Raw genomic sequence first — 13,863 nt, forward strand, 5'->3', positions numbered from 1 at the left:
TGTATACAGTTAGGATGAGGACAGTGTATACAGTTAGGGTGAGGACAGTGTATACAGTTAGAGTGAGGACAGTGTATACAGTTAGGATGAGGACAGTGTATACAGTTAGAGTGAGGACAGTGTTTACAGTTAGAGTGAGGAGTGAGTACAGTGTATACAGTTAGGATGAGGACAGTGTATACAGTTAGGAGGAGGACAGTGTATACAGTTAGAGTGAGGACAGTGTATACAGTTAGGAGGAGGACAGTGTATACAGTTAGAGTGAGGACAGTGTATACAGTTAGGATGAGGACAGTGTATACAGTTAGGAGGAGGACAGTGTATACAGTTAGGATGAGGACAGTGTATACAATTAGGATGAGGAGTGAGGACAGTGTATACAGTTAGGATGAGGACAGTGTATACAGTTAGGATGAGGACAGTGTATACAGTTAGGGTGAGGACAGTGTATACAGTTAGAGTGAGGACAGTGTATACAGTTAGAGTGAGGACAGTGTATACAGTTAGGATGAGGACAGTGTATACAGTTAGGATGAGGACAGTGTATACAGTTAGGATGAGGACAGTGTATACAGTTAGGATGAGGACAGTGTATACAGTTAGGGTGAGGACAGTGTATACAGTTAGGGTGAGGACAGTGTATACAGTTAGGGTGAGGACAGTGTATACAGTTAGGGTGAGGACAGTGTATACAGTTAGGATGAGGACAGTGTATACAGTTAGAGTGAGGACAGTGTATACAGTTAGGATGAGGAGTGAGGACAGTGTATACAGTTAGAGTGAGGACAGTGTATACAGTTAGGATGAGGAGTGAGGACAGTGTATACAGTTAGGATGAGGACAGTGTATACAGTTAGGATGAGGACAGTGTATACAGTTAGGATGAGGACAGTGTATACAGTTAGGATGAGGACAGTGTACACAGTTAGGATGAGGACAGTGTATACAGTTAGAGTGAGGACAGTGTATACAGTTAGGATGAGGAGTGAGGACAGTGTATACAGTTAGGATGAGTACAGTGTATACAGTTAGAGTGAGGACAGTGTATACAGTTAGAGAGAGGACAGTGTATACAGTTAGAGTGAGGAGTGAGTACAGTGTATACAGTAGGATGAGGACAGTGTATACAGTTAGGAGGAGGACAGTGTATACAGTTAGGATGAGGAGTGAGGACGTGTATACAGTTAGAGTGAGGACAGTGTATATAGTTAGAGTGAGGACAGTGTATACAGTTAGAGTGAGGACAGTGTATACAGTTAGGATGAGGACAGTGTATACAGTTAGGATGAGGACAGTGTATACAGTTAGGGTGAGGACAGTGTATACAGTTAGGGTGAGGACAGTGTATACAGTTAGAGTGAGGACAGTGTATACAGTTAGAGTGAGGACAGTGTATACAGTTAGGATGAGGACAGTGTATACAGTTAGGATGAGGACAGTGTATACAGTTAGGGTGAGGACAGTGTATACAGTTAGAGTGAGGACAGTGTATACAGTTAGAGTGAGGACAGTGTATACAGTTAGGATGAGGACAGTGTATACAGTTAGGATGAGGACAGTGTATACAGTTAGGGTGAGGACAGTGTATACAGTTAGAGTGAGGACAGTGTATACAGTTAGAGTGAGGACAGTGTATACAGTTAGGATGAGGACAGTGTATACAGTTAGGATGAGGACAGTGTATACAGTTAGGATGAGGACAGTGTATACAGTTAGGATGAGGACAGTGTATACAGTTAGGGTGAGGACAGTGTATACAGTTAGGGTGAGGACAGTGTATACAGTTAGGGTGAGGACAGTGTATACAGTTAGGGTGAGGACAGTGTATACAGTTAGGATGAGGACAGTGTATACAGTTAGAGTGAGGACAGTGTATACAGTTAGGATGAGGAGTGAGGACAGTGTATACAGTTAGAGTGAGGACAGTGTATACAGTTAGGATGAGGAGTGAGGACAGTGTATACAGTTAGGATGAGGACAGTGTATACAGTTAGGATGAGGACAGTGTATACAGTTAGGATGAGGACAGTGTATACAGTTAGGATGAGGACAGTGTACACAGTTAGGATGAGGACAGTGTATACAGTTAGAGTGAGGACAGTGTATACAGTTAGGATGAGGAGTGAGGACAGTGTATACAGTTAGGATGAGTACAGTGTATACAGTTAGAGTGAGGACAGTGTATACAGTTAGAGAGAGGACAGTGTATACAGTTAGAGTGAGGAGTGAGTACAGTGTATACAGTTAGGATGAGGACAGTGTATACAGTTAGGAGGAGGACAGTGTATACAGTTAGGATGAGGAGTGAGGACAGTGTATACAGTTAGGATGAGTACAGTGTATATAGTTAGAGTGAGGACAGTGTATACAGTTAGAGTGAGGACAGTGTATACAGTTAGGATGAGGACAGTGTATACAGTTAGGGTGAGGACAGTGTATACAGTTAGGGTGAGGACAGTGTATACAGTTAGGGTGAGGACAGTGTATACAGTTAGGGTGAGGACAGTGTATACAGTTAGGATGAGGACAGTGTATACAGTTAGGATGAGGACAGTGTATACAGTTAGAGTGAGGACAGTGTATACAGTTAGAGTGAGGACAGTGTATACAGTTAGAGTGAGGACAGTGTATACAGTTAGGATGAGGACAGTGTATACAGTTAGGATGAGGACAGTGTATACAGTTAGGATGAGGACAGTGTATACAGTTAGGATGAGGACAGTGTATACAGTTAGGATGAGGACAGTGTATACAGTTAGAGTGAGGACAGTGTATACAGTTAGGATGAGGAGTGAGGACAGTGTATACAGTTAGGATGAGGAGTGAGGACAGTGTATACAGTTAGGATGAGTACAGTGTATACAGTTAGAGTGAGGACAGTGTATACAGTTAGAGTGAGGACAGTGTATACAGTTAGAGTGAGGAGTGAGTACAGTGTATACAGTAGGATGAGGACAGTGTATACAGTTAGGAGGAGGACAGTGTATACAGTTAGGATGAGGAGTGAGGACGTGTATACAGTTAGAGTGAGGACAGTGTATACAGTTAGAGTGAGGACAGTGTATACAGTTAGAGTGAGGACAGTGTATACAGTTAGGATGAGGAGTGAGGACAGTGTATACAGTTAGGATGAGTACAGTGTATATAGTTAGAGTGAGGACAGTGTATACAGTTAGAGTGAGGACAGTGTATACAGTTAGGATGAGGAGAGAGGACAGTGTATACAGTTAGGATGAGTACAGTGTATACAGTTAGAGTGAGGACAGTGTATACAGTTAGGATGAGGACAGTGTATACAGTTAGGATGAGGACAGTGTATACAGTTAGAGTGAGGACAGTGTATACAGTTAGGATGAGGACAGTGTATACAGTTAGGATGAGGACAGTGTATACAGTTAGAGTGAGGACAGTGTATACAGTTAGGATGAGGAGTGAGGACAGTGTATACAGTTAGGATGAGTACAGTGTATACAGTTAGAGTGAGGACAGTGTATACAGTTAGAGTGAGGACAGTGTATACAGTTAGAGTGAGGAGTGAGTACAGTGTATACAGTAGGATGAGGACAGTGTATACAGTTAGGAGGAGGACAGTGTATACAGTTAGGATGAGGAGTGAGGACGTGTATACAGTTAGAGTGAGGACAGTGTATACAGTTAGAGTGAGGACAGTGTACACAGTTAGTTTGAAGACAGTGTATACATTTAGAATGAGGAGTGAGTACAGTGTATGTAGGTAGGATGAGGACAGTGTATGCAGTTAGAGTGAGGACAGTGTATACAGTTAGAGTGAGGACAGTGTATACAGTTAGGGTGAGGACAGTGTATACAGTTAGGGTGAGGACAGTGTATACAGTTAGGATGAGGACAGTGTATACAGTTAGAGTGAGGACAGTGTATACAGTTAGGATGAGGAGTGAGGACAGTGTATACAGTTAGAGTGAGGACAGTGTATACAGTTAGGATGAGGAGTGAGGACAGTGTATACAGTTAGGATGAGGACAGTGTATACAGTTAGGATGAGGACAGTGTATACAGTTAGGATGAGGACAGTGTATACAGTTAGGATGAGGACAGTGTATACAGTTAGGATGAGGACAGTGTATACAGTTAGAGTGAGGACAGTGTATACAGTTAGGATGAGGAGTGAGGACAGTGTATACAGTTAGGATGAGTACAGTGTATACAGTTAGAGTGAGGACAGTGTATACAGTTAGAGAGAGGATAGTGTATACAGTTAGAGTGAGGAGTGAGTACAGTGTATACAGTAGGATGAGGACAGTGTATACAGTTAGGAGGAGGACAGTGTATACAGTTAGGATGAGGAGTGAGGACGTGTATACAGTTAGAGTGAGGACAGTGTATATAGTTAGAGTGAGGACAGTGTATACAGTTAGGATGAGGACAGTGTATACAGTTAGGATGAGGACAGTGTATACAGTTAGGGTGAGGACAGTGTATACAGTTAGAGTGAGGACAGTGTATACAGTTAGAGTGAGGACAGTGTATACAGTTAGAGTGAGGACAGTGTATACAGTTAGGATGAGGACAGTGTATACAGTTAGGATGAGGACAGTGTATACAGTTAGGGTGAGGACAGTGTATACAGTTAGAGTGAGGACAGTGTATACAGTTAGGATGAGGACAGTGTATACAGTTAGGATGAGGACAGTGTATACAGTTAGGATGAGGACAGTGTATACAGTTAGGGTGAGGACAGTGTATACAGTTAGAGTGAGGACAGTGTATACAGTTAGGATGAGGACAGTGTATACAGTTAGGAGGAGGACAGTGTATACAGTTAGGATGAGGAGTGAGGACAGTGTATACAGTTAGGATGAGTACAGTGTATATAGTTAGAGTGAGGACAGTGTATACAGTTAGAGTGAGGACAGTGTATACAGTTAGGATGAGGACAGTGTATACAGTTAGGATGAGGACAGTGTATACAGTTAGGGTGAGGACAGTGTATACAGTTAGGGTGAGGACAGTGTATACAGTTAGGGTGAGGACAGTGTATACAGTTAGGGTGAGGACAGTGTATACAGTTAGGATGAGGACAGTGTATACAGTTAGGAGGAGGACTGTGTATACAGTTAGAGTGAGGACAGTGTATACAGTTAGGAGGAGGACAGTGTATACAGTTAGAGTGAGGACAGTGTATACAGTTAGGATGAGGAGTGAGTACAGTGTATGTAGTTAGGATGAGGACAGTGTATACAGTTAGGTTCAGCAGTCACAGGTGATCTAATTACAGGAAGATGCAGAGGTTAGAGGAGATCAACTATGGAGTTTGGCTCATCTCCATACGGTAGCACTCAGGGCTGACGGGTATGTACATGTGTCACCTTCTCACATGAGTCATTGTCAGCTCTAAGTGAAATCTGAACTTTAATCCCACAATGGGATTTATGGCCTTCCTGAAGTAGTCTTTTGGTGTTTTGGGCTCATGCATGGGCACACAGCTGATTTTAAAAGAGACCTTTAGACTAGGAAGCTGAATCCTGCCCCACTGTCAGATCATTTGGGAGGCTATGAATCCCCTGAACTCCTGAGCATTTCTTTACTAGTGAATGACCGGGATGAGGTGTCAGCTTAGGAGACACTTTGCTTGTTTCATGCATGTGCCTTCATGGTGACACATGTACATACCCGTCAGCCCTAAGTGCTACCGAAGGGAGATGAGTCAAACTCTGTATCTGACTTCTATCTGCCGCTTTGTGTTACTGGATAACTTTGTCCCACCCCATCACTACCCCCAAAATAAATACATAAAAGAAATAGCAATCTTTCATCAGGGCTGAAACCAACTACTTTAGTAACAACAACAACAACAGGAGATTTGTTGCTCCTTGACAATTACCAAAGGTGACAACCAGCGCTGGACAGGAGGCACTGGAGAGTGGAGCTGTATCGTTGCTTGGGAAATGTTAAGTGAATTAAAGCCAAGAGATTGCAACTGTGCTTCAACCTTTACAAAACTTACCAAGAGTTAGCTGAAAAACAACTGTCAAATTGAACCTCATGGTCCTTTTGTTGAGTTTGCACTAGGAACTGCAATTTGTGCTATTTTAGTGACAACTAATAAACTGGACAAGGTAACCGGCAGTGGTCAGTCACTGCTTTGCTGAAAGCCTACTGCTGCTGGGACCGTGACGCAGTTCACGGACAGTAAGTTTACGTCTTTCTAAGAAACCATTTAAAATTTATGTTGGACTGTGTAGTTTACTGAGCTTGAGCTGAGGATTCAGGCGATGTCCCACCAGGTTGTGAAAATACGTCTTCTGAAACCGAGACAAACATCATCCTGCACAGGAAAGCGGATGTCTCAATGACGGCCACAGAGCCTGACCCTGCAATAAGCTGTGCTCTCAGCCCAGAACTGACTGACCCCCAAATGGAGCAACAGCAAGGCCATTAGCACATCTGGGGCTATGACACACTGGCAGTTTTTCTTTAAAAATTTATGTACTGTACTTATACACAGTGTTTTTAGAAGCATAACGAATGTGTATAATAAAACATTATGTATAAACTAAGATATTTTATACCACAGAATCTTACAATGCCATCAAATCCCTATAATTTGTTTCTAAAATTATTAAAGACTATTTGTCAATAAGTTTTTTTCTTGAGAAAACATCTTTAGAAACTGAATCGAGAGGTATGCACAGGCTCACACTAAAACGTCCTTACTGCTGTTTTCAGGCTCCTTCAAAAGCACCGGAGGACTGGGGCTGTGGTGCAGCAGCAATGCTGGCCCAGCACGCAGACACACACTGCTAACACAAAGGTTCTGGAACAGCACATTGCTAACACAAAGGTCCTGGAACAGCACAGCTAACACAAAGGTCCTGGAACAGCACAGCTAACACAAAGGTTCTGGAACAGCACAGCTAACACAAAGGTCCTGGAACAGCACAGCTAACACAAAGGTTCTGGAACAGCACAGCTAACACAAAGGTTCTGGAACAGCACAGCTAACACAAAGGTCCTGGAACAGCACAGCTAACACAAAGGTTCTGGAACAGCACAGCTAACACAAAGGTTCTGGAACAGCACAGCTAACACAAAGGTTCTGGAACAGCACAGCTAACACAAAGGTCCTGGGAACAGCACAGCTAACACAAAGGTCCTGGGAACAGCACAGCTAACACAAAGGTCCTGGAACAGCATAGGTAACACAAAGGTTCTGGAACAGCACCGCTAACACAAACGGCACCTCAGCTTGCTAGCTTCACTGCCCCATGTGGCTGTAAGCACTGTTACTAGTGATTCCCTTAGCTTACTAAAGGGACATGACTTTTCTTATTAAGCCACATTTTCTTGGTAACTTTCTTAAGCCATCAACGGGAATAGTATAATGTATACAAATGTACGTTAAAACAGGGGAAGGGTTATTTAAGGTGAGATGAAAGAGACTATAAACATATAACAAAATAATGTTTGGAAACATTATTGGAAAAATGAAGTTGTGTGCATGTAAGTTTCTTTCATTCTTTGCCCTCAATCTTAATCATTAACAATTAAAATAAAGGGTGATAGTATGGCTAACTGGCAGACACTGCCAAAGAATCAGTGGAATGACTATCTTTTCTTCTGTTTCCAGTGGCACCGTCTGAGCCTCTGGCTGGCTGATCTGCACACTGACCTGTAGGAGGCAGTCTCTTGAGTTCAGGGCATGTGGAGCCTCAGGGGGTAACTTTGTATCTACGACACAGGCAACTGTACTGCAGAGCAGCCCGACAGCCACGCTGGTCATTCTGTACACTCCATGAGTGCCTCACGTTGGGTTTTCTTGGCTCGCCTTTTAACTGGGTCGTCTTATTACCAGAGGGTGCTATAAACTAGGCATCTATGTGTAGGGAGAATGCTTCCACCCACTCTGTGGCCTGCGTTTTCATGCTTCCAAGGTCTTTAAAGAGCAAATATCTAATCTTGAGAAATTTAAGTTATAAACATTTTCTCCTAATAGTTTATACCCTTTGCATCTATGCTGTATTAGAAAGATTACCTCAAATCATATGTTCTCAAAGATATTTCTTGATCCTTCAAGTTTTAGTTTTAGTTCTTACGTTTAGGGGTATGATTCATTTTGTATTAAGTTTTCTATGATAGCAGGTAGGAATTGACACTCACATTTTTCCACATAGATATACTAAATAAAATATATCTATTTGAGAATTTTCCTTTTCCTGAATGAACTGTTATGATACTTTCATTGAAAACCACTCTCTAGGGTTGGGGAGATAGCTCAACCATTAAAGAGAACCTGCTGCTCTTTTGGAGAACTGGAGTTCAGTTTGGAGTGACCAGAGTAGGAGGTGCACACCCACTGATAACTCTGGTGCCAGGGAAACTAACACCCGCCACACCTGCACTCCAGGCACACGCTCCTCCTCCCACGCCTTACACCCAACATTAGGTGTAAGGATAACTTGGTGTTTCACATGGGCGATAATGATTGTAAAGAAATCAGACCAGAGCCGGCTGTGTTGACACACACCTTTAATCCTGGCACTTGGGAGACAGAGGCAGACACATCTCATGAGTTTGAGGCTCTTTTACGTAATGAGTAGGCCAGCCAGGGCTACATGAGTAAGACCCTGTTTCAAATGAGAGAGAGAGAGAGACAGAGAGAGAGAGACAGAGAGACAGAGAGAGAGCGCCCATAAGCGCTAGCGCCTCTTTCTCAGCTGTTAATTCTGTTCCATTTAATCATATATCTACTCTGAATCAGTATCACATTGTCTTTAGTGTTATAGCTTTATAATAATCGGAATCTTTATAATAATCAGAATCAGGTTGTATGATTTCTACAGTTTACTTGTCTTTAGCTTAAAACTCCCTTCCTCCCTTTTTATGTGTGTACATGTGTGTAGTTATACATGTATGTGTGTGTGTGGAGGCAGAGCTGGATGCTGGATTTTTTTCTCAATCATTCTCCACTTGGTTTACAAGTTTGTTTTGAGATAAAAATCTCACCAATATAACACCGAGTAGCCTGGAACTCACAGAGACTTATCTGCCTCTGCCTCTCAAGGGTTGAATTTAAAGACCCATGACATATAATCCAGCATTATATTAAAGAGTCATTCATTTATTCATTTTTCAGAAACTTCTATTGAGTATTTACCATGCCACCCTCAAAGCTGGCTAGGCACAAAGACACAACAATAAAGTCAGCTCCCATCTTCAATGGGTTTATAATCTATAATGTGGTAGAGAAGCCAGTCTGATTACAGGCCACAGAAGGCCAAGAAACATGGGAGGACCTGAGCTTTTGCAGAGAAGAGCTTCACTAAGTCTTACAAAGGAGATTCTGTAAGAGACACACTGTACCATGGTCTACACTATTCAACCACTCTGGAATTCAACTTTCTTTTTTGAAAAAAGTACATATCTCACAGACTGCTATCATACCTAAAAAGCCAAACGCATGTAAGAATTTGGAGGTCTGGGGACAGGTCAGCAGTAGAGCATGTCTTTGGCATGGATGGAGCCCTGGGCCCATTGCCCAGCAATATCCGCTGCCCTGTGGGCACTCAGTAAGTGGTAGCAGTCATTATGGTTATCAATCAGCTGTCACCATACGGTCCTCACCAACAGACTGAACTTAGATTGAAGCGGTAACTTCCTATCACTCCACAGGAAACCACAGAAGCCACAGAAGCTGAGTCATAGGAGCCTGACCACTTGAGTGAGTCCAACACAAAGCTAGGCAAAGGGGATCTGCAGCTCCACAGGGAGTCAAGATACCAGGAAGCACTCCATCGGGAAACTACCTCACAGACCTACACCTACAACAGCTACAATGATTAAAATCCTTCATCAGTGGAATAAAAACATTCTCATGAATAATTGGCTAAGGACCCCCCCACCGTTTTTTAAACACCTAAACAAATAAATAGATACGTGAAACAAACAATGGGACAGAGGAAAGCAGGCAGCAACATTTGATGAGGATTCTTGAACACTCTGTGCTTTAAATATCTCAATTTCAGGGCATCCCACTCCAGTGCAAACACAGGAAGAAATGGTCTTCGTAGACACAGATTCTGGGGAAGACAAAAACAGAGGTTGTCCCAGTTCCTGTTTTTTTTTTTTTTTTGCTTTTTTTAGTCCCAGCAGTTTGGAGCTGAAGGGGGAAGGGCTGGAGGGGAGCCGCGATGCATATTCATTAACTTGCTGATAGAGACTGTGACCCTTTGAGGAGAAGTGCTGCACCAGAGGACTGCCAACTAGAAAGAGGCAGGATCTGAGCGTGAAACTGAATTCAGTCTCACAAGCGTATACCCACAGCTCCAGCACGCGGCCAATGCCCAGAAACCCGGAGCCCGCCCGGTTCCAGGTGTCAACTTGGCTCTCTGTCCTGAGCCAGGTCACCTACAGCCACACCCACACAAGTGAGAGGGCCTCAGCAGCAGAGACCCATGCCACGTGGGGACGTGAACTTTGCTGACCTAAGTATCTAAGATTTATGAAGCACCTTTGCAGCTGCCTTGGGGACTGACTCTCCGATGTGCGAGAGGAGGCTCTGAGCTCCTGTAGTCACACAGATCCTAGTGTGCTGCTTGTGGAAGACAAAAGGAGTTAGAGCGCTTCATTCTCCGAGGGTGGTGTGCAAAGGGCAACGTGTTGGACACATAAGTCTTCCAGGTTGGCTAGAATATCTAGTGAGTCAGTTCTGGACTGGCGACTGACTAACAGACAAATGACAAGTAAAACAGCACTTTGGAAAACCCACAGTCTTCAGCAATGTGTCCTCTTTAAAGTGGCCTCAGTGCCTGGCTGCCGGACTCGGCTCCGGAGCAGTCCCAGCCTCTGAGGTGCCTTCTCTCACTGACCTTTCTCTTCTGTTTCACACAAACCCTCAGTACCCCTGCAGCTTTTTCACAGGGAAGCACGGCCCAGCCATGTGCCAACTTTAAATACACTTCTCTATGCTTTCCTTCCCAGTCAGGTGTGTTTTATAATAACACACAGTAACAGGCTTTTTTTTTTATAACTTAAGATATTCAGTGGCTTTTGTCCTGCAAGCGTCAGCAGTAACGTCACAGGATTGTATCCAAGGAGCTAAATGTGCAGGACCCAGGGTCAGAGCAGCTGAATACACCAACCTCAGAAAACACAGACAATGAATTGCAAATGACACTCACAACAAAACGAGGAAAAAACCTTCACACAGAAGACTACAAAAGAACTCTACAGACACTGAATTGGCTTTCTGTGCACACTGATCCTGCTTAACTGTGTGTGGTAACTAACCCCAATGCTTTAGACATGTGGGATCACAAAATAAAGGCTGGTTTTTGTTTGTTTGTTTTGTTTTTGGTGGGGAGGGTTGTGATAAAAATAATCCCCCCCCCTTTAAGTCTATTCTTTACTTTTAAAACAGTTACTGGAGCTGACCAGTGCTTCTGTTAGTACCCTCAAACAAAACCAGTAGCGTTAGCAGCGCAGTGACCAGTCTTGTGTTAATTCTGCTCAAGGTTCCCACAAAAGCTGCATTGTTTCAGCAGGGATCCACACCATGAAACAATGGTTTGGTAAACCCAAAAGAAGTGATAGTCATTTCACGGCACACTGCAGACATCAGCTTGTTAGCAAGGCCGGAGCTCAGGCAGGACCCCCAGACTACACGACGGAGGGCCAGTGGAAGAGAAACTGAGGAGCCGCGGTCCAGATTTTCCCTCTGGGAGTTATCCCGACTGCCCAGGTACACCATTCAGGTAAACGGTGGTGGGACAACATGCTTTTCATCTCTCCACAGCCAGGTAAAGGTTCATGAAACTCAGGAAGGTGTGTCTACACTTCCTGTCTGCAGTGAGGAAGCAGGGTTTCTTAATGGCCACCTGCAGCTGGGAGAGGGGCCGAGCCTGATCTTGGCAATGCAGAGCCCTCCCCTCGGCTGGCCAGGGTTTGAAAATGAAGCCCCTGTATCCCTCCAGACTAGAATTGACATGTTGTAAAGGGAATGGAGACTCATTAAGAGGACTAGGACCTGAAAAACATTCTCAACAAGTCTGTAAGTCAAATCTGTCTCTGGGGTGGACTCCTCAGACTGCTCCTGGATCACACTATCCGCCGTGTGGTGTATTCTGGGGTGGACTCCTCAGACTGCTCCTGGATCACACTATCTTATGTGTGGTGTATCCTGGGGTGGACTCCTCAGACTGACTGCTCCTGGATCACACTATCTGCCGTGTGGTGTATCCTGGGGTGGACTCCTCAGACTGACTGCTCCTGGATCACACTATCTGCCGTGTGGTGTATCCTGGGGTGGACTCCTCAGACTGACTGCTCCTGGATCACACTATCTGCCGTGTGGTGTATTCTCTACCACTTCTTCTCACCACAAAGACACGCCAAGCAGCAAGGCTCCCGTGAAATGCTTGCTCACACTATCTCTTTGACAGACACTTCCCTTCAGTGCAGTGTCAGCGTCACACGGACCCTTTTCTCTCTCAGTCCTCAGTCCCTGGGTACGGGTTCAATCTGCTGGCCCCTCCAACTACACTGAATGCACTCAAGCAGAGAGCTGGCTGATGTCTGCCTTCAGGCTCCTCCTCCCCACATCTGACTGCCAGTCTTGCTCAGTAAAGACTATGAATGTATAGACTAATAAAAGATAGAAGAAAGGGAAGGAAAATCAGAAGGGGAAAGAAATGGACTTGGAAAGCGGTGTGCAACTTTTAGGAGACACAATTGCAACTAGCAGACTAGGACAGGCTTGTGTCCATCACGCAGACAAAGCAGACACACGGTCACCACACATCTTTCCTGGTTAACTTATACTTCCCAGGGCTTCGATGTTTTTATTCATTCTTACAATTAGGGGAATTTATGCTGTGCTACTTTGCTGGCTAAGGAAACCGGCTGAAATCTGCATGCTTGTTTTAGCAAAAGACAGGGCAGGGCTCCTGCAAGCACCAGAGAGTTCACAGTCCTTCTGAGCATGGCAATCCCAGGTATCACTAATCTGATTTGCCCAGACACACACTAGCGAGCACAAAGAAGAGAGCCTTTCTCCATGTCATTAGGAGCAGTTTAAGAAGGCAGTCTTACCCATGGCTTGCTTGCCCATAGCACACTGGTAGGTGTTCCTTGGAGACTGGTTGTGATGAGGGTATGGGATGAGGCCAGCACAAACACCAAGAAGAGTGAAGGGCTCAATCTCCAAGTGGGTGGTATCTCTAGCAAGTTAATCAAGAGTTAGGCAGTTTAGGCGTCAAGTACTAAAATCAGTGTCTGTTTAAGGATATAAAAAATTACCATTTCCTAGGTCCCCAAGGGACTTGTAAAACAATAAACTTAGATGCTAGTGGAACTGGTAAAATAAAAACATGATAAATAAAGCATGATGCAACCTGAGAATTGAAACTGTTTCGTGATCAAAAAGTCTGAGTCTGCTCATAGATGGAATTAAAAGAGAAGGGACACAGTATAACTGTGTTTATGTAAAAATAAAGTAATATCATCATACACACTACCAATGGTGCATTGCAGAAAGAAATTTCTGCACCAAACTCAGAAGCAGTATGGTACAGTAACTTGCACGTGGCCAGCAGCCTTCTTTTGCTTCTATCAATAAGAAGCCTGCATCACTGTGTGGGAGAAGGAATGATCTCTTTGAGAACTGTAAACCCATGCAGACCAGGGCTCGTCTTCAGCTGACAGTGGCTACTGAAAGGATGAAACATTAGGCTACTGAAGAACTAAAGTTTAGATTTCACCCAATTTTAATAGTTAAAAATAACTCAGCTTCTTATTTTAAACTGTCATTACATTTCAAACAATTTATATTTGTGAATTGACTGATTCAACTGCAAAAATTCTATCTAATTTAGTATTGCTAGTGAAATT

The 13,863-nt window shown here is 43.8% G+C and overlaps 1 protein-coding gene across 3 annotated transcripts in view; it reads right to left on the reverse strand.

Moving 5' to 3' along the window:
- Positions 1-13,863, reverse strand: part of Polr3b (RNA polymerase III subunit B) — a 114,720-nt gene that overhangs the window by 35,418 nt on the left and 65,439 nt on the right. For all 3 annotated transcript variants that reach the window (XM_013123368.3, XM_005083788.4, XM_040755196.1), the window contains one exon: positions 13,066-13,193. In XM_013123368.3, coding sequence (XP_012978822.1) covers positions 13,066-13,193 — 128 coding nt within the window. The remainder of the gene's footprint in view (positions 1-13,065; positions 13,194-13,863) is intronic.

This window comes from Mesocricetus auratus, unplaced genomic scaffold, assembly GCF_017639785.1.
Source record: "Mesocricetus auratus isolate SY011 unplaced genomic scaffold, BCM_Maur_2.0 Super-Scaffold_100011, whole genome shotgun sequence".
Classification (NCBI taxonomy): Eukaryota; Metazoa; Chordata; class Mammalia; order Rodentia; family Cricetidae; genus Mesocricetus; species Mesocricetus auratus.